Consider the following 18,863-nt stretch of genomic DNA (forward strand, 5'->3'; position numbering starts at 1 on the left):
CCATAGTGAGACGTGATTACCTGATTTATTATTAGTCCAAAACACGAAAAATCCCCATAAAGACCCCCCAGTCACGGCTCCCGTAATGCGTGGCCCAATTAGACGACGCTTGTTTTTGAATTAGTAGATGTTCCTTTCTCCAGCAAAGGTAAAACCATTCATCAATATTGCCGATTGTCGGAGAAATAGCCCCTTAAAAATACCTAAAATTTAGCGAGATGAAAAGTCTGCTTTGATTGGTTCTGATAGCCCCCTAGTATACCCTCTTAATTTCAATGCTTGATCTTGAACTTTTTGTCTGTAAAACTCTGGAACCCTAGCTATATGGGAATAGAAAACTTAGGTCCATATCTTTATTAGAATTATTAGGGTAGCCATTGCAAATTCAGTAATTCTTAACCATAAATTGTTCGATTTTGAGGGTCTCCGAGGGGGGTCCCAGAATTCCATAATAGTAAATAGCTGGAGGGTTTTAATTACACGGTTGGTCATAGTTCCACATACCTATCACATGTACAAAGTATGAGCCGATTTGGCCGACCCCCATCTTCCCACCTCTGCCTGGTTTTCTCATGCAATGACTCTTAAAATGCTTGTTCTCAGTATAGATATAGCGTGCAGACAAAACTTACAAATACAGATTGTACTCGGATAATACAGTCATGTATGTATGAAAGGTACATCTGAAATGCTGATTTTAGCATAAAATTGATGTAAGTTATTCGTGCAATTCTAGACGACATATACATTGATAAATGAACCATTTCCCATTGAACACTGTGTCCTGTATAATCAGTCATGTTACGTCAACTCTCAAAATGTGGCGGTTGTGGGATACCCGGCGTGATTATAAAAGTTGACGCTATCTCTTTTCCTCCACCATTTGCTGCAGATGTATACAATCTTTAGACACACCGACAAAATTGAAGATAAAATGAAGATGATTATTTTAACATCCAGGAGTCTCTGTTAGACAAAGCTATCCTGAGTCCATGAATGTTGTTAAACCGGTTTACTAACTGAAGATATCTGTTGTTTTGTTTGTTGATATGACTGATGTTTGTTGTCTCATTTTGTTGGTGTGGCCTACAATGTTTAATTAGAACCTTTCTTTTCATTGACATGTTTTAAGCTTCTAAATTTAAGATGATCCTGTGGGGTTCATAAAAGATATAGCCGATAATTGATAAGATAGTTAAAAATGTGAGCGTTTAGGCATGATAACATGAACTTATTGATGTTCCCATCATTAGTAAATGGGACTCGGGTATAGGCAAAGGGGTAATCAAGATGCTAAGGGAAATAGATGTCAAAGCTTTAATTACTTCCATGAAAGGACAAAAGCGAAACTCTGAGGACAGAATATTTCTAGTTTGGCTCGCAGAGAAACAGGTTTTTGGCCCTTCCGCAGTTTCGTACCACCCACTGCCAGTTAAACTTTGGTTTCATCAGCACACAGTCACGTCGCCCACTGTTATGGTCGTATGGCTGCGGGGCCCAGTCCGAGAAATCTCCGCTGGCCGATAGGGTGCCGTCTTCCCAAACGAAGGTCCCTTCTGCTGCTTCATCAGTAAGGCCGACCCAGACTCCGAAATACTTATTCGACGTAGCCCTAACAATGGACGAAATCACAGCAAACAAGTTAGACTGAAGTTCAGAACAAACATGGCTAACATAACAGGTATCTTAAGATGCAATAATTGTTTTCTACTTTGATTCACTGTAGAGCAGTCTAGTTATCAAACCAAAGAAATTACTTCTTCGGCTGAAAACCTTAACCAAAAACATGTCGATACGCCACTCATGCGGGCTTGTATATACGCAGAAGTTTGACAGGGGCTTTAGACAAGGAAATGCGGTAACACGATGATGTTTGTCATTGTTTGGGATCTTATTATTTGCGTTTGCATTATCCGCACGTAACGTATTTCTTTATTTGATTTTTAGTAACGGGGGTAATAGCAACAACATGGCATATATTAGAAGTCCCATGTACATAATTGTTGAGACTGTAGGTGGCAGATAAACAAAAGAAAACCAGTATGGATTATATTGTTACATCAGGCTTGTGGGCATTTTTCGATAGTCTAAGGCCCGATGCTGATCATATATAAGGAGAAATCTATTACCTGGCACGTTCCACGATGGTCTTCATCACGTTCACATCTGCTGCGTTGTCTAATTGGAAGATCCTTCCACCCATGCTTTGACAATGCTCAATCGCCATGGAGTAGATCAGGGGACGTTTGTGGACGTACAGACACTTTCCAAATCCATAGTCGTCCCCGTAGCCTGCAGGGCACGCTCCTGCAAAACATGGTTACGTCTGTGTAGTAACGTCGAGTGTCAACGACTAACCAAAAAAAAGGTCACCAGTAACCTACGTGAATTGTAGGTTTTGATAATGCATTGTCATTATCAAGTCTGTTTATGTACCACTGGCACAGATTAGTATTATTGCAAGGTAATGTTTTGTACTGCCCATTTCAACCTTCGGTGACAACTTTGTACCACGGAGATGACATTAATGATTTCTAAGTTAGACTAATCGCATTTTGTATCTTTTGACATGGACGTGCTATGGTCTTGATTTTTGGGTGGCAGATAGTGATTGGTGGGAGACTTTACCAGGGAACCCTTTGCTGTAACATCTCTGCATCATAGGAATATTCAATGTAGGATATGATGCAAATATGTAAGTTTAACTTGAAAATAGTTAGGTAAGCCTTTATAATAATTTTCAATTTGTTTATCAGCCCAAATTCGTCGGGTCACATACCGTACAGTTTTTGTTACGTAATCTGCTGTAGATGAATACGAACCATGAGCAGACGCTTTTGTTGGCATTTCATACCCGATTAAAAGATCGTGATCTAACACTGTACTGAACTTTTGAGTACAATCTTCATAGCTGTAGAGATTTATTTTATCCACTCAAAACAGGAAAGACCGCTACTCTTTTTGATAAGTATGGTAGGTTCTTTTACATGCTCGAGGAGTTGCTCTCCTCAAAGACGGGGCCTCCATCTAACGTCCTACCCAAGGGACGTCCCTAGCAGAAGCTATGTACTCAATTTTACCTCTCAGTGAGTGAGGTGAGGAAACTATTGTATAATGGCTTTCTCAAAGACACAGGGCCGGGACATGTCCGTGGGTTTGAACCCAGGTTCCAGGGCCAAACACCCTACCATTACGCCACCAGCAGCACGTGAATAAGACAGTAAAAAGTCCTGCTTACCAGCACATTGCCAGATGCCGTCCTCCATCACCCATCTGTAGCCTTCATCTTCATTGCACTCCTCACAATTGATGACATTCCCCTCTTCGCAGACACACTTCTGTCCATCTTCGTCCCAGTGTTCTCCGACCTATAAGAGTTTGCATCATTGGAACATGTTACACACGGAACACCGGGTAATGTTAATGCTAAGTAAATCTTTTGTTGAATAGCATTTATCAAAATGAATAGCAGCCGCTATTTATTTTGTGGTACTAAGTGATAGGATGTGAAATCCCGGTTTGTGTTTAATGACCTTAGCCTTTGTAACATCTGAGACCGCTTTTTTTATTAAATAGTATTGAAGGAAGTCGCCTTTAACGTTGCAATCGTAAACGAGCAATCTGACGGGAAACATTAGAATCTGCTTGTAGTTACATACAACAAAGGCTAGCCGTTAGCTGTGCGACGTTGACGAAATGAAAAGACAAAGGTTTTCATTTCAACACAGAAGAATCGACTCACTGATCCTTTAATCTTGTCCTTTGATTTATTGGAATAATTGATGATCTTTTCACTCATAGCAAGTGACCTCGGCAACACGTAATGTGAGTCACAAATATGTTAGAAGTTGGTTTCGAGCTTCTCGACAGCTAAAGGAACGTTAATGATGCCCTGAACAATCGGATGTCCCAAGCAACCATATCGACTGCCAGCTGACGTTGAAAGTTGTGTAAGCTCTCTTTTCAGAACGAACTATTGGCTACACAGTTAAAGATCATCATTTTGTTTCATAATAGGAACTGACCATAAAATAACGTCCTTCATCGTCGTCGCAGCCACACTCCTGTTCTGGAACGCACTGTTGTCCGCTAAGGAGGAAGCCAGGATCACATTCACAGCCTTCTCCACAGCCGCGGGGACATTCCTCCTCAGCGTTTGGGTTCGGGCAGGTCGCAGGGCAGGAGCTGGCGCACGTAGAAAATATGCTGTTCAGTGGGCAGACTTTGGCTGTTAGGAACAAAACAAGAAAATGTTTAATTTACAAAATGGAAACAGCTGCACAAAACGTACGGACTCACCGTCAAATGTACAAAATCATCCTTCTCTTTTATAACTTCCTAATTGTATATACGTTATCGCATTTCTTGTTCAGCAGAATCGAAACAAAACAAAACAGCATATCATATACAATATACTAAAAAATAGGAAGATGTATCATGGTAACACTGACAACAAAGTACGTACGGCATCGCTCTTCCGTCCTCCAAGAAAATGGCGCCACACCAGCTGCCCTGCAGGCGTCGGCGTAGGCCTCCAGGTTCTGGCAAAGTCCTGTAGAGTCTCCGTTCAATGCACACATGTCGAAGACGCAACTGAAGAGGAATCGTGCAGGATCCACGGCGCCGTGGCAGACAGCAAACGGACCACCCGCCTCTTCAAGCAGCCCGCAATTGTCAGCCGACCGAGCAGCTGCTTCCACGGCGGCGTCACAAGGGGTAGGTGGAGGCGGTTGGGGACCTCCTGGACAACTGAGGAAAAAGATTCAATCAGAACAATTAACGTTTATTTGGTATCATATTTAAACGAACTGCCAAAACGGGATATTTCATAGCACTGTGTTTGGCTTATTGACATAAAAGAGCATACGTCTCTATATCGGTAAGCCAACTATCCCCGAAAGTGGTCCAGTCTCCGACAACGGTTCCGTTTGGTGTCATGAAATCGTCGCTCGTGTTGCCGTTGAAGTTGCCGCACAGACCGCACATTCGTCCCCAGTAGTCACCCGGAACCTCAACCTACGGTGGTGTTTTTGAAGAAGTTATTCTTACATTCCTGCCAAGGTTTTCGTCATTTACATTGTAAGATATGCTTTTTAGCACTGAAATTTACAAATAAAAGGTTACTAATTTGCCTTGTTAAGCACACTGGCAATAGTCAACACTTGTGGTGCGGATCGAAACGCACGTTCCGGTTCCGGTCCGGACTCGAGTCCAGAGGTTTCGGTTCAGGTCCGGACTTGTTAGGTCCGGTCCGGCACCAAACATTGCCGTCACATTATGTGACTGGTGCTGTTACCATTGTTAACCCCACTAAATTCTCTAAACTAGGGAAAGATTCACACAAAAACACGTCTGCAGTCAGAACAACGTGTATATTTATAACAAAAGTACTAGTATGCTCTCTAATCAGCGTGGTGACCTACATGTTGGGTTGTTTCTGGTGGCGTCTCAAGAGCCTTGCAATATATTTTGACGCCCCCGGCACACCGGATCCTTTTTCTCACATACTGCCGGCATTGTGTTTACCTGACCTGTACCCTGTGACACGCAATGTTCCCGGGCTGCAGGCAAAGGCCGCAAAACAAAGCTTCTTCTCTCTATCTCAGGTCAAACATGGCCGCCACTTGGCCCATTGGGGAAGTCCCCCAACGCATGACATGGCTAAGCCAATCACATCGCTAGGTTCCCTTGACGTCACCCAGATCTCGCGAGGAGTTGTGAGACTTCCTGATTTCGGCAATAGCGGCCATAGCGGCCATATCAGAAGCCAACAACAAATGTTTGCGTCTTTTCCATCGCAAACTTCGTGATTTATAGAAGGTTTTAGAGAGTTAAGGATCAAATAGAGGATGTACATATGTACATAAGTGCTAATTATTTTGACAAGTCCAAAAACCGGTTCTCAGCGTTTCGGTTTTTTTGGACTCGGACCGAAACGTTTTACAAGTCTGGAACCGGTCCGGCCGGACCGATCCGCACCACTAGTCAACACCATCAGCGATTATCTAATTCCTTCATTTTGAATACCAATATGTAACCTTATCGGTGCACGAACAAGTTCTTCCGCAACAGGGGTCCGTGGTGGTGCGCGACAAAAAGCGACGAAAGGGTTTCGAGGGGCTAGGTTTGAGTTTACATTTCTGATAATGTGCTTCGAACGGATATTATATAATAGCATGGCTGAAAAGCGTAAGAAATGGTGAGTTTTTGGTGAAAATTGCGTTTCGGTCCGAGCCTTATTTCCGGATAACCGTCCGCGTTGAAGGTAAACTGTCCCTTTGACCCAGATTGACCTTTGTTGTGTTGTGTTGGCAGTGTTGCATTACCTCGCGCGTCAGACTTTTGTGAAAGTCTAAGTGGTAGGGTTTTTTTAAAATCGGCTTGATTATGCCTTGGAGTTTTCTCTTTTTGACACTTTCTATCATTTTTGGGTCAAAAATTCTGGCGATCTGTTTAATGCCCAATTTTGCGCCTCATTTTTGACGGAAAAAAATAATTTTCCCCTCTAATATCTACTAAAATCACAAAGGTTGAAGAAACCGAAATTCGGGTTTTCTTGTAGCTAGAGGGATATCCTTAACACATTTGCTTTGACTCAGAAGTATTTTCTGGAAGAGACGGTCGCTAGTCTTGAGGGTGTGCAAACTCGAATTGAGACGCGAAATAAACTGGGGGTGCCCCCTTATCCAGATTCGCTTACCAAGACTTCGTGAGAACCATCGTAGAAGACTTCCACGCTGAAATTTGTCAGGAGAACCCGGACAAACCGCCCGCTTAGGCTGACGTCGATCGCACCACTGGCCAGGTTAAAGGGAAGCGAGTACGGCAGTCCGTCCACCTTGTTAATGAAATAGTAATGCATGTCTCAAAACATGGACAGCGAGGTGACATATGGTTTAGTTAAAGTATTTAACCCTATCTAGACCGGGCTTTTTTTAGACTTCTTGGACGGGGGGGGGGGGGGTCATTCGCCCACCCCCTCATAACTTCCGAACGGTATGTTGTATCATCACCAAATTTGCAGGGAGTGATGTACACGTAAAGTTTCAGAATTCTTGTAATTTTGGTGACGTTATGACGTAATATGACGTAACAATAACGTCATCGATGTGATTTTATTGGCTAAATAGGGAATTCCCATAATATCTGAAGGTATTAGACAAAATAGTGCGTACTATTGATTTTAAGGTATGCCAAGACATTTGACGTCAGTGGTTACTACGTTGACGTCGAAATTACGTCGACGAAGGACGTCATGTGTTGTTACCGACCCCCTGGGATCCGCCATCTTGGATCGGCCGTTTTGAAATTTTAAAAAATACATTTTTTTTCACTTATGACCCCAAATAACAATCAAAATAGACTAAAAACATTCATCTGAATGTGTCTGGTTAAGAAAATTCCAGGTTGTGACGAATTTGAAGGCGAAAATAATGATCTTGTCCGTCATCTTGGATTTTGAGCGATGACGTCATCAAATTAGCATTATTTATGAATATTAAATTATGACAGTAACATTTAATCACATATGATGTTGTACATGTAGGAAACTATTGTGTTTGAGCAAGAAAACATTGCAAACAACTATGTTTAAATCGAAAGTAGTGAAATTTGCATAAAATGTATCTTCAGAAACCCGTTGCCATGGCAACACGAAAAATGATAAAATTATACTTATATTGTTGCCAACTAAATTTTAGGAAAAGTCACCAAGTTTGGTTGTCCTACCATACGTCGTTTAGCAGTTATATGATGTCAAAGTTGGCGCGGGCACTTTTACCAACCCCCCCCCCCCCCCCCCCCTCGGTCTAGATAGGGCTATCATGTCTTTCATGTACGAAGCGGTATTGTATTAGTACATCCCTTTGAACCAAAATAGAGACAATGTCTAGTTGAAATATATTCTACTACGATTTCTGTCAATACGAATAACAATAAATTATTTCTTAGGCTGTATTTCACTCCGGGTGTCTGTAACGTCCAGGATGTATCTAGCTTTTACTGCTGTATATCGCGTTATGCTAAAGTTGACATACCTATTGTCTCTCATCAAACCTAGGTAGTAAACACCGGAGAATGGTAGTGCCCCAAAACCAGGGGGTATTAAGCCCTGGGCTGGGAGAGGTCCGGTGTTAGTTACCGGTGGTCAGATTGTACTGAGACGTTCTGAGAAGTGGCCGTATTGACCGGCATAAGAATAAAAGGAGGGTGCACCGGTACGTGATCTGATATGATAGCTATTTTTGGGAACCTATGACAACGCCAATGTCACAAATTCCCATAAACAGATCACCTAGCATAACAATCACGACACCACGTGAACATCTTCCTTCTGGGGCAAAGATGAAGACGTCCGTTACTCACAGTGACATCCCTCCATTGGTGAACGCCTACCACGAAGCCGTGTGCCTCCACGAATACTTGACGTACGATAGAAACACTTGGATTTGGAGGGTGGGCTACGTTCTGTGCTGTCACGTTGAAATCGCTGCTGTTGCCGCAGTCCTTCGCTAAGGTGTACCTGCATCGGCCTTGGAAGTGGTGGTCGCCTCCGTCGAACGGATAGTAGTGCGGGTCACCCCATGCCCTGCAGACTGCCGGGCCTATCAAGTGAAGAAACTATAATACCAACCATAAAAGTTACATATTTGGCATCCAATTGGTTACTGAAAGACTCTAAGTAAAAGTGCCAGTTCAAAGTAACTGACAACGAATGAAGTATACTAGTAGAAACATTTTGGAGCATCTAATTTTTTCCAATTTGCCTACCGGTATGTATAACCTGCCCTTTAAATTTTGTAATATTACATTTAGTAATATTTTGTAACATAAATTGTGTGGGATCGTGTGGCGCAACGAACGGTAAAGCGTTCGGCTCGGAACCAAGTAGTAAGTGGTCCCGGCTTCGACTCCTGTCATGTCACCGGTCTTGTGTCATTGGGAAATGCACTTAACATGACTTAACTCCACTCAGGTGTGAATGGGTACCTGACTTCGGTTGGAGAAAGTTATATTGAGGTCACCTGGTGGCGCCGAATGGCAGCCTCTCAGACCCTTGCGGCAGTTCCACAAAATGCAAGTGTGGATGAAATATGTTTGTTGTATCTTATGTAAAAACCTGTAAACCCTACATCGATTCCGCGCTAGAAAGGCTGCGATTGCGGGTAATTTCTGACCAATTAAACCATTATTATTGTTATTATTATGTAATAAGGGGCAGCGGCTTAAAGCATCATTTGAGACGAACCGCGAGCTCTACTAGTGACAGGCAAATCGGATGATATCTGATTAGAGCCTCTAACCTCGTGAGCCAGAAGCGGGGTTGCTTACCGCTACACCCCGTTGTTTACCATAAAGTTTGTATGCAATATAGCCAGAACCGGTGGGTAGTTGTCCTACTTGTGGTGTGCATGTGTGATATCTCCGTGTTGCTTTATAAGAATTGTCAGGGTGAATTTTGTTTGGGCCAGTTGTCATTCTGTGGTTGCAAATGAATTTTCGTCTCCTGATTGACATGAGCCATTACCCTATAATAAGTGGCTTCGTCGCTGTTTCACAAATTGCAAAATATAATTGCGTGCATGAATGCTATCCAGATTTTACTCAAAGCAATGTCAATGATGTAGTTGCCCTATCACAGAGGGTAGAAAAGCTATATTCTCAGATACAGATTAAAAGAAATAAAAGTAGCTTACCAACTTCACAGGTGGGTCCTCCCCATCCATCCACACACTCACAGATGTAGGAATCTCCACTATTGGTGCACACTCCGTTATTCTGGCAAGCGTTGGGGTAGCAGTTGTCTGTGGTTACAAACACAACACTTTAAAAAGAAACGGACAACAACCGATTCAATGACAAGAGCTTTAACCTTTGTTACTTTAAAGCCTTTTGTTTTTTAAGGCACTGGAGCAAAAAATATACATTTTTGTCTAAGAATGACTAACAATTCCAAAACAAATCAGCAAGAAACAACAGAAATGTACCTTCAGCGCCACATCCCAGGACTTCAACCCGCATAAAGGGCCATCTCCAGAAGGATGCGACCACGAAACGCACAAAACGGGTCTCAACTGGGATGTCCAGTAGGTTTGTTCGTGGGATTGTGCTGCCGGCCGGTGCTCCTGGAAATGTCTAGAAGGTAGAGATATATCTTTGATGAGGGCTTTTTTTTAATCTTCTATCCGTCTTTATAATCGACGACCATTAATCTCTATGCTTTTTAAATCCCGTCAAATGTAAACAGTCTTAATTGAGCTAAACTGAACTTATAGCGTTATTAAGTGTGTGGTAACCAGAGATCTTAAAACAAAACATTGTCCTTCTAGCCTTTTGATGTAATTTCCTTTATTTGATTTCTTAATCAGATCATTGACCCTTGACAGTTTCTGCGCCGGGGTGGCAAAGTTACTTCCGTGTTCGGTACGTTTGACTTGACTTTATTTCGGATCCACAATTAGCTTACATTATAAATGCACTTATTCTTCCTGTGGTCTTTAAACAAATAGATGTACACATCGATACAACATCACACAATACTGTCCAAAAATACATCAACACATTATAACTAAATTTAAAAAAAGAAATTCGAAAATATCAAGTTTATGCAACAACTGCCCTGTTCCAGAGGTGTGACATGCGGTTCTCTTCTCTGCATTCGTTTTCGGTTTTGGCAGTTTGATTCTGTTGCCCTTGTTTGATGCCGACCATCTTGTAACTGAAAGGTGAGTTCACGGTACTGGGTTTCCGGCATTTTAGTATGAACTTGCCAGCAAAATGTAGCAAAACTTCTTTGTTGGATTCTTTCGCTCACCGGTAACCAGCCGGCTAGCCCTAGATGTGTCGCATTGTTGCTCTGTCTGTCCTGGCGTCACATCCAAGGACTAGTGTCGCTGCCCTGTTCTGCACGATCTGTAGTCGTTTGATGTTTTTAGCCACTTTCCCCACAGACGAGAGTAGCAATTCAAATGTTAGAGTACCGGGCTTTGTGTCAGATCTGTTCCTAACCTACGAGGTAGTTTGTTTCTTGTTCTGTTCAGTTGACTGCGTTTCAGCGTGCGATGCGTCCAGTTTAAAATATACCATCCCGTACATATACAGGTCCCAACAAGCAAATACTTGTGGTCAGTAGTGGAGAGCTATCAAAGGAGAAGATGATAGGAACGGGACATACGAGATCTACCTGTACTGTTCCAACTGATATCCTTTAAGAGTTGATGTAAAGAAGTTAAGTTATTTTTCCTCTCATGGTTTTCTTGTACCTAATTTACCTTCCAATATGTCGTCCGAACAGCCCCGTCTGTACTGAACTCGAGTCTGTACGCCTGCAGCTGTGTTGGAGGGGAATTTTGCATCATGGTGCCCTTGACACGCTTTATCTCTCCCAAATCCACCTGGAAGGCATAATTGTGCTTTATAGTTATAATACAATAAAGTGCACCAGGTGAATCTACCTGATAACACTTAATGGCAATCACTGGTAGCTGCCAAACATTGAGGCTTTTTTTTCAACGACGCGACGTTATCATTCATTGCGAAACGTAGTGTTGATATGCGAAAGGTACTGTTGATATGCGAAAGGTACTGTTGATATGCGAAAGGTACTGTTGCGAATCTGAAAAGAGGACATTTAGCTTACATTGGCAACAGATGGTGCCGTTTCAGGTGCGGCTGCTGTATTTGCAAATGTGCCTTTCTAAACCGTGCCATATCCTGCAAATAGCCTGCAATAACACTAAGACTTCAGCAGCTGTATCTCAAAATCTGATCTACGCTAAATGATCTATGTTTTAATGATTATTTGTAACATTGGATTTGATGTGTAAACCTCCATTACTGATGTACTTGTCTGTCCCTACCTGTTGTCCCTCCAATATCACCTGCGCTGTCTCGAGAGAATTGTGACATTTACGTAACTATACATTAATAAAAACATGCCACGGCACGCAGTGGATTCTTTTGTTTGCGTTTGCACAAGTGACTCCAACTTGTTCCGATGAATGACACTGTCATCCATAAAGTTAACAAGAAACAATCAATGAAAACAACATTTTCTTTAGTCTATCAAACTTACACGTACCTGTAACCATTGTCCGCGGTGGTTGAGGGCAGGTGCCCAGCCGCCCGAAGCAGCAGCTGAGTTTAGCCGTCCAAAGTAGGGCTGGTGTTCCTCACTCAGGATTGAGGATGCAGTGATGCTGCTGTCAGGTATGACACCGGATTCCATTCCAAGCGGACTGGGATGACAGCCTGTAAAAAAAATAACATCGACTCAAAGTTATTGATAACAAATAAAAATAGAAGTGTTACGAGAGGATGACATGTTTCTGCCAATTTGCCTATCCGGCATCCATTATTTGTATTTAATTATTGCAAGAAGTGGTATGGTAGATTTAAGGAAGAAAAAGAAGGCCTTCGACTTGAAACGTCTCCTACGACAAACTTCAATCCCTACCGGTAGCAGGCAGGTTAGATGGTTCGGGACTGGAACCCCTGTCCTTTGATCCGGCGGCGGCATTGCTTTCCGGTTTACCTCTGTGTTTACAATGAAGTTTTGAATACAATATTGCACAACAGTTAGGTAGTTGACAGAGCATGAATCATTTACTTTACCCACCTGTGGTGAAGTTCTTGCTGATATCTCCGTTTGGTTGATCCTCCTCGTCAAATGATATGAGTCTGAGGTTGTACTCCGTGTCTTCTAGTAGTCCATGTACGGTAGCAGAGGTGGAGTTCACCCAAGGTGCGGGGTAGAGGTCCTGGTACGACTCAGAACCGTCTGCCGGCTGGTAGCTGAGCCTGTAGCGCGAGATCGGAAGACCTCCCACTGTCCAGGAAACTGTGAGATGATCAACTCCGGCCTTATCGAGGGTCAACCACTGAACTGAAACTGTATGGTACATGGATTAACAATGATAAAACATTGGAACTGAACTATATGCAGAAAAAAGTAACGACATAAACCTACTGTGAGCGCCGCAACCAAGGATCTCCACTCGCATAATAGGCCATCCCGAGAAGGATGCGACCACAAAACGCACAAAACGGGTCTCAACTGGGATGGCTAGTAGGTTCGTTACAGGTGTGTTCATGTCCGCGTTGCCTGCGAATATCTGGAGGGTAAACGGATATTTTAGATTGTGGCATTTTTTAAGTCATTGGTACATCATTCTTACTATTAACGACAAAGAAACATTCCGTCAAAGACAAACAGTCATAGTCGAGCTAAGCCTATGCTCTTCATAAAAATAGAGAGGTGGTAACCAGACATCTTCCGAAGCAAACAAATGTGATCATCAGTTGATAACTTTCTGAGAAGATGATTGGAACTGACAGATGAGACTTATATGTACTATGTCAAGATATGTCGTGCTCACGTGCTTAGAGTAATTCAATCACTCCTGAAGAAGGTCGAGGTAGTACGACTGAAAATTTGAGGTGAGCTACTTTTGCTTGTGTTGATGTACGGATCAAACTTTGTCATGGATTTCAACCACACATATGAGCTTTCATGCTAATGTCAACAGGTATCTTAAGTATTGCAAAAGATACAATTTTCCTTTTTTTAGGGTAATTTGAATCTAACTTACCTTATCAGAGCCATCGCTGCCGGCATATGTCGTCCAAACAGCCCCATCTGTACTGGACTGGAGTGTGTATGACGTCACCCATTGTGCGTGATCCCGTTGGCGACCCTGAGTAATGACGCCCGAGACCAGCTTTGTCTCTCCTAAATCCACCTGGAAGGTATAATTGCTTTATATTTAGTTATATTGTAATAAAGTACACCAGAGGGAATCTAGCTCATAACCCTGACACCTTTAAGCCAACGTCCTTTAAGTAGCTTATATTAACAACGAAAATGACACCGTTTCAGACGCGGCCGCTGTATTTTCAAATGTGCTGCTTTCCAAATCATATCGTAGCCTGAAAAACTGTTTAGATTTCAGCAGCTTAGAGTTAAAACATGGTCCATGTTAAAACATGCTTCATCACGCGGTGATTTCTTTACGAGTGTCAAAGTGGCACCATCTTGTTGTGATGGATAAAATTGCCCTCCAAGAAGTTAACAAGAAGCAATTCCTTTCCGAATGACCACGATAAGCCTTCAGTTGTTTTCAATCTATCGAACGTACACGTACCTGTAACCAATGTCCGATGCGGTTGACGGCAGACGCCCAGCCACCCGCACCAGCATCTGAGTTTAGCCGTCCAAAGAAGGGCTCGAATTCCCATGTACCAAAGACGGAGGATGCAGTGATGCTGCTGTCAGGTATGACACCGTTTTCCATTCCAAGCGGGGTGGGATGACAGGCTGGGAGGTAAAGAAAAGGATAGAAAATTTTGTTCCAGCTGGTTTGAATAAACTTAACGTCCTTAATGGCACCTGCAGCGAAAAATGTTTAAGACATACAGATATGCAGTACCTATAGTAGCAGGGAGTCATCCAAATACATGTACCCTAAATGTCAACCAACATGGAACTCGCCGACTTAATGTATACTAAATGAGCACAACACACAGACAAGCATGGTAGCCATTCCTAGTAATCAATGCTATGAATCACACAGGTAAAGGCTATACATATTGGTCCAGATCAGGAAAAAAGCGATTGAAAACGGTTTTCGCTTTAGGTTATATAGTAATGATTAGGTTAAGTCTAGAGGAAAAAAAGGAAGCGATCAATCACATGACTGTGAAGGTAAAGTCTCTGTAACAGAAACATTGGACTCAAAAGTTCGTTTCAAAATAGTAAGATAACCTCTTCGCTTCATTACACCGATATTCAACGATACGTGGCAATGTTCCTCCCAGGTAACACGTTGACACGAACGATGGAGTTAGAAGCTAAATGAACGATGGTGTTGAAATATGACATGTCTCTGCCAATAGACCTCTTTCCAGTTACGGCGGCCATTTTGAATTTTTCCGGGGTCAGCTGGGGGTCATGCACCAAAGTGAGGCTCAGGGTGTACTGGGATATGCCGGCCCATGTTATAACATAGGTATTTCATACTTGGTGGTACATTTTGCGCCTCTAAGGTGATATGCTGCGCGGTATATGCACCTAACATGTTTAGAAAATATTGTTGTGGACATTTGGACTTGATCTTGGCTAAATTCTAATTTATTTTTCCCACTTTTTGACGAGTGAATTCAGAACATTATTGAATGCTTATATCCCTCATTTGTACTTTGCATAAATTTGGACCGCGTGAAATCGCACAAAAACATGCACCGAAATCTGGTTGATTTCCTTTCGAATTGGGTAGAAATCAAAGTCTGTTGGCTGTTCTAAACTTTCAGTGTCTTCGAAATTCTACTATATGTGCCTGTTGGGGCGGCAGTGTGGTTTCAAAAATGTATTCCGCTCTAGCCCGCTCTTTGTTTTGTCCCCTGAAATCAAGCCACATGCATACATGGTGGTCAAATTAGGCCTCAAAAGTCCGAGCCTTTTTTCGAACCCGAAGAATGTTCTTTCACGTCCGATCTGACATGATTGGCGTACGATCGAACAGAACGCGTGTTCGATTTGGGGTTACCTGAGGTCATAAGCAAGTATCCACTGAAATTCCTTGCCGACTGGCCCTTTTACCTGCGTGCCTCACATCAGAACAGAAACCGACTTTTTTTACAAATATAAATCATTTTTTGGACAATAAATAGATGCTGACATTTTACTGTGGTTAATCAACATGTCTGGAAGGTACTCACGTCTTTATTAGTGAAGTAAAATATTTCAAGGAATGTTTACGCCGGTATTAGAGACCCCCTACCCCCAAACGTGCGGCATGACATGCGTGCAAGCACCATATTTAGATCGGGACCAAAAAGCGTCCAATTTGCCTCATTGACGGTTTGAAATCAAGCCAACGGTTTTCCGGAGGTTTCTGTCTTAGGGATTTTTTTTAAATGCAGACACTGTTGAATTATGAGTCTTGGAAGGTAAAAAAAAAGCAATTTTACGCCTTTTTCCCGATCTCAAGAGTATTTCTAATTCGAAAAATGAAAAATCCTAAGACGAAAAGTTAAATCTTATGGTAACGTTCTGTAAACTCCAAAAATGAAGGATATTCAGTAAATTTTGGAGCCAATTAAAATCAGCTGTCAGCTTTTAATATTCCCGTTCTAGACGGCGGCATTCATCGGGCTCAAGCCTGAATTCACCCGGATTTTTATACAGGATTCGAAACGCTGACATTGGGAGCATACACAACACAAATTTCCTTTAATTTGAACGAGGGGATCGTTTTGAAACTATTTATGACATTTGAACAGATTCACAGGCTGGCCGACATCGGCTCGCGGGAGCCCGCGAAGGCGCCCGGTAACCTGATGCCCCCTAAGTGATTGGGACTTTACCATAGCGACGGACCGGCGTGATACTATTAAATTTATATCTAGTAGACAAAGATTTCAATTTGCTTTAAGTGAAAATGTAGTAAATTTCTATCCACACTAATCTAAAACCAGCATGTGCATGTTTTTGTTAGGCATAAACACCTGGAGTGTGGGTCGATCCAGCTTGCACGTGCACCAGGCCTTCATACAGTGGTAGAATTAAGATTTTTGCCATTCCAATATCAGAAATGCAGAAATTGTCAATGTAACAAAATAAGACCTGCTAAATTTCAGCCAACAATGATATGGACTCAACTTTTTGTGTAAGTTAATGTCGCTAAAACTAAATATCATCGGCCAAACTGACATAATGGTAAGCAAGGGGCGCACTCGGTACGGATACGTATCTTGCCTTCCCCATTGAGTTCTGCCCTCCCCATGGAACTTAGTTTGCAGAATGGATCTTAGTTTGCGGAATGGATCTTAGTTTGCGGAATGGATCTTAGTTTGCAGAATTGGTCTTGTCATCCAGAAATTGTCGGAAAATGTATTTCTACAGAATCACTTACTACCCACAAGGTACCCCCAGCTGGGTATTTTAATATTTTCGTAGGGTTTCATCCTATTAGTGATCAGCTATTAAAGCATACCAGGATCACCGATGCAGAGTAAAAATTTATGTACAATATTAATGCAAACACTGCTGCTAAATTTTCCCAAGTTATCCTTCAAAAGGTGTAAAAAAAAAGAAATTGAAAGTCAGCCGAAAATCAAGTCCAAATGTCCACAACAATATTTTCTACACATGACCACAGAATTTCACCCTGGAGGGGCAAAATGTACCACCAAAACTGGCATACGTATATTGTAACATATGCTCACATACATCATGATGATATAATTATGAAGACACTGAAAAGTTTAATACAAACACCGGACTTTAATTTCTTTCCGAAAGGAAATCATCCAGATTTCTGTGCATGCAATTGTGGGATTTCACGCGGTTCAATCTGTGCAAAGTACAAATGGGGGATATATAAGCATTCAATAATGTTCTGAATTCACTCGTCAAAAAGTGTGAAAAATGAATTAGAGTTTAGCCAAAATCAATTCCAAATGTCCACAGCAATATTTTCTAAACATGCTAGGTGCATGTACCGCAGCATTTCACCTTAGAGGCGCAAAAAATGTACCACCAAGGATGGAATACCTATGCCAGTCGTGAGAGGGTTTATTCCTAGTTTGTACACCTTATCGGGTGTTTCATCAGGGCCGGGGGCTTTGTTGCTAAACACCTGGCATATTTTGCACTTCTGAGTTTGATTTTCGGCCTATAAAACGGAAATAATATTACATACACTTTATTGTAACACATACCTAGCTGACAGATGAATCCCCTGGTGAGGCTACACGATACATCAATCCAGTCATGTGTAGAACCATGTACTACGACGCAGTCTTCACCTCCTAAATCGTTCGGCTCACCCGGGCCCCAGCTGCTATAGTTTCCCAGGGGTTTGCCGTCTTCAAACAACCAATGCCCCTCGTTGTTGAGGTCATTTAACCCGATCCAGTGTGTTCCGTTGCTTCCCAGATTGTGGATGAAAGTGTTGGTCCCACTATCTTTCGGCATGGCCAACATTCCCCTGTCTGCGGCACACGTCTGTCTGGCCTCATCGTACGTCTTCAGCTCAGCAAAGTCCTTGTAGCAAACTCCGTTAAAACTGACGTAGTCTGCTATTGGACATACTGTAGGAAAGGGAAACGAGGATATGTATACGTGGCTTAATGAAAAACATATATACCATTAGCAAGAAACATATATACCATTAGCAAGAAACATATATACCATTAGCAAGAGTACAAAAATAGCGACTGATGTAATTAGGCTAATGGCAATATAAATTTGCTCGCATCATCAACATGGCAAAGTTGAGGTGTTTGAAAATCCATAAAACTGACTAAAATGTTAATAATTAAAAAAGCTAAACCAACTTAAGCAATAACAATATCGTTTTGAAAATGGTGGCATTTACAAAGTAGAGATAAGGGGCTAATTCCCTACATAAATTTTCCATTAGGAGGAGTATAAAGCAACAATGGCGTAAGGGAAATTCCATACCCAAAAACTCTATGAAATGTAATCCATCCATTCTAATGAAATCTAAAAATGAATTTTACCTTGAGCAGTCACTGTTGCAGTCGTCGCGATAAGCACCAGAGCTGCCCACTTAAAAAACCCTGATGTACAAGGACCCGCCATTAGGGAGGCCTGCAACACCGAAACATAAATCATTAATTAGGGATTAAGGTCTATCACAATCATGCATGTTCACAATCCCATTGGACACACAAAAGCACAGAGGTATATTATTTACATAATAAATGCTTGGTCATGAACACCTTTATCTAACTTACACAAGTCACAATATTGACAGCCCTATCATTTACCACTCAGGTCAATTGTGGCGCTTTTGCATCAATTTTGCAAATTATGAATTTATTTGCATAATTGTTTTCTC

General features: G+C 42.0%; 2 protein-coding genes across 2 annotated transcripts; both read right to left on the bottom strand.

Moving 5' to 3' along the window:
• Nucleotides 1–590: 590 nt before the first annotated feature.
• On the bottom strand, nucleotides 591–18,640 carry LOC136425270 (C-type mannose receptor 2-like). The gene is made up of 4 exons (XM_066414097.1): nucleotides 18,523–18,640; nucleotides 17,719–18,090; nucleotides 2,130–2,307; nucleotides 591–1,612 (listed from the first exon to the last, which is right to left on the bottom strand). The coding sequence occupies exons 1-4, from the start codon at nucleotides 18,635–18,637 to the stop codon at nucleotides 1,369–1,371; spliced, it is 909 nt and encodes a 302-aa protein (XP_066270194.1). The 5' UTR covers nucleotides 18,638–18,640; the 3' UTR covers nucleotides 591–1,368.
• Nucleotides 3,105–9,412, bottom strand: LOC136425794 (zonadhesin-like). The gene is made up of 7 exons (XM_066414739.1): nucleotides 9,400–9,412; nucleotides 8,365–8,603; nucleotides 6,701–6,838; nucleotides 4,868–5,016; nucleotides 4,466–4,749; nucleotides 4,026–4,228; nucleotides 3,105–3,368 (listed from the first exon to the last, which is right to left on the bottom strand). Exons 1-7 carry the CDS (start codon nucleotides 9,410–9,412, stop codon nucleotides 3,105–3,107), a joined length of 1,290 nt encoding a protein of 429 aa, XP_066270836.1.
• Nucleotides 18,641–18,863: the final 223 nt, after the last annotated feature.

Source organism: Branchiostoma lanceolatum, chromosome 19 (genome assembly GCF_035083965.1).
Source record: "Branchiostoma lanceolatum isolate klBraLanc5 chromosome 19, klBraLanc5.hap2, whole genome shotgun sequence".
NCBI lineage: Eukaryota > Metazoa > Chordata > Leptocardii > Amphioxiformes > Branchiostomatidae > Branchiostoma > Branchiostoma lanceolatum.

Excerpts from the sequence above, each read along its gene's own strand:
- LOC136425794 (XM_066414739.1), bottom strand. Across the intron at positions 4,750-4,867 it reads TGGCTTACCGATATAGAGAC|TTGTCCAGGAGGTCCCCAAC; the intron begins GTATGCTCTTTT and ends CTTTTTCCTCAG. Across the intron at positions 3,369-4,025 it reads ATGAAGGACGTTATTTTATG|GTCGGAGAACACTGGGACGA; the intron begins GTCAGTTCCTAT and ends AAACTCTTATAG.
- LOC136425270 (XM_066414097.1), bottom strand. The coding sequence starts at position 18,637 with ATGATTTATGTTTCGGTGTTGCAGGCCTCCCTAATGGCGGGTCCTTGT. Across the intron at positions 2,308-17,718 it reads GGGATTCATCTGTCAGCTAG|GAGCGTGCCCTGCAGGCTAC; the intron begins GTATGTGTTACA and ends CATGTTTTGCAG. Across the intron at positions 1,613-2,129 it reads ACCATCGTGGAACGTGCCAG|GGCTACGTCGAATAAGTATT; the intron begins GTAATAGATTTC and ends GTCCATTGTTAG.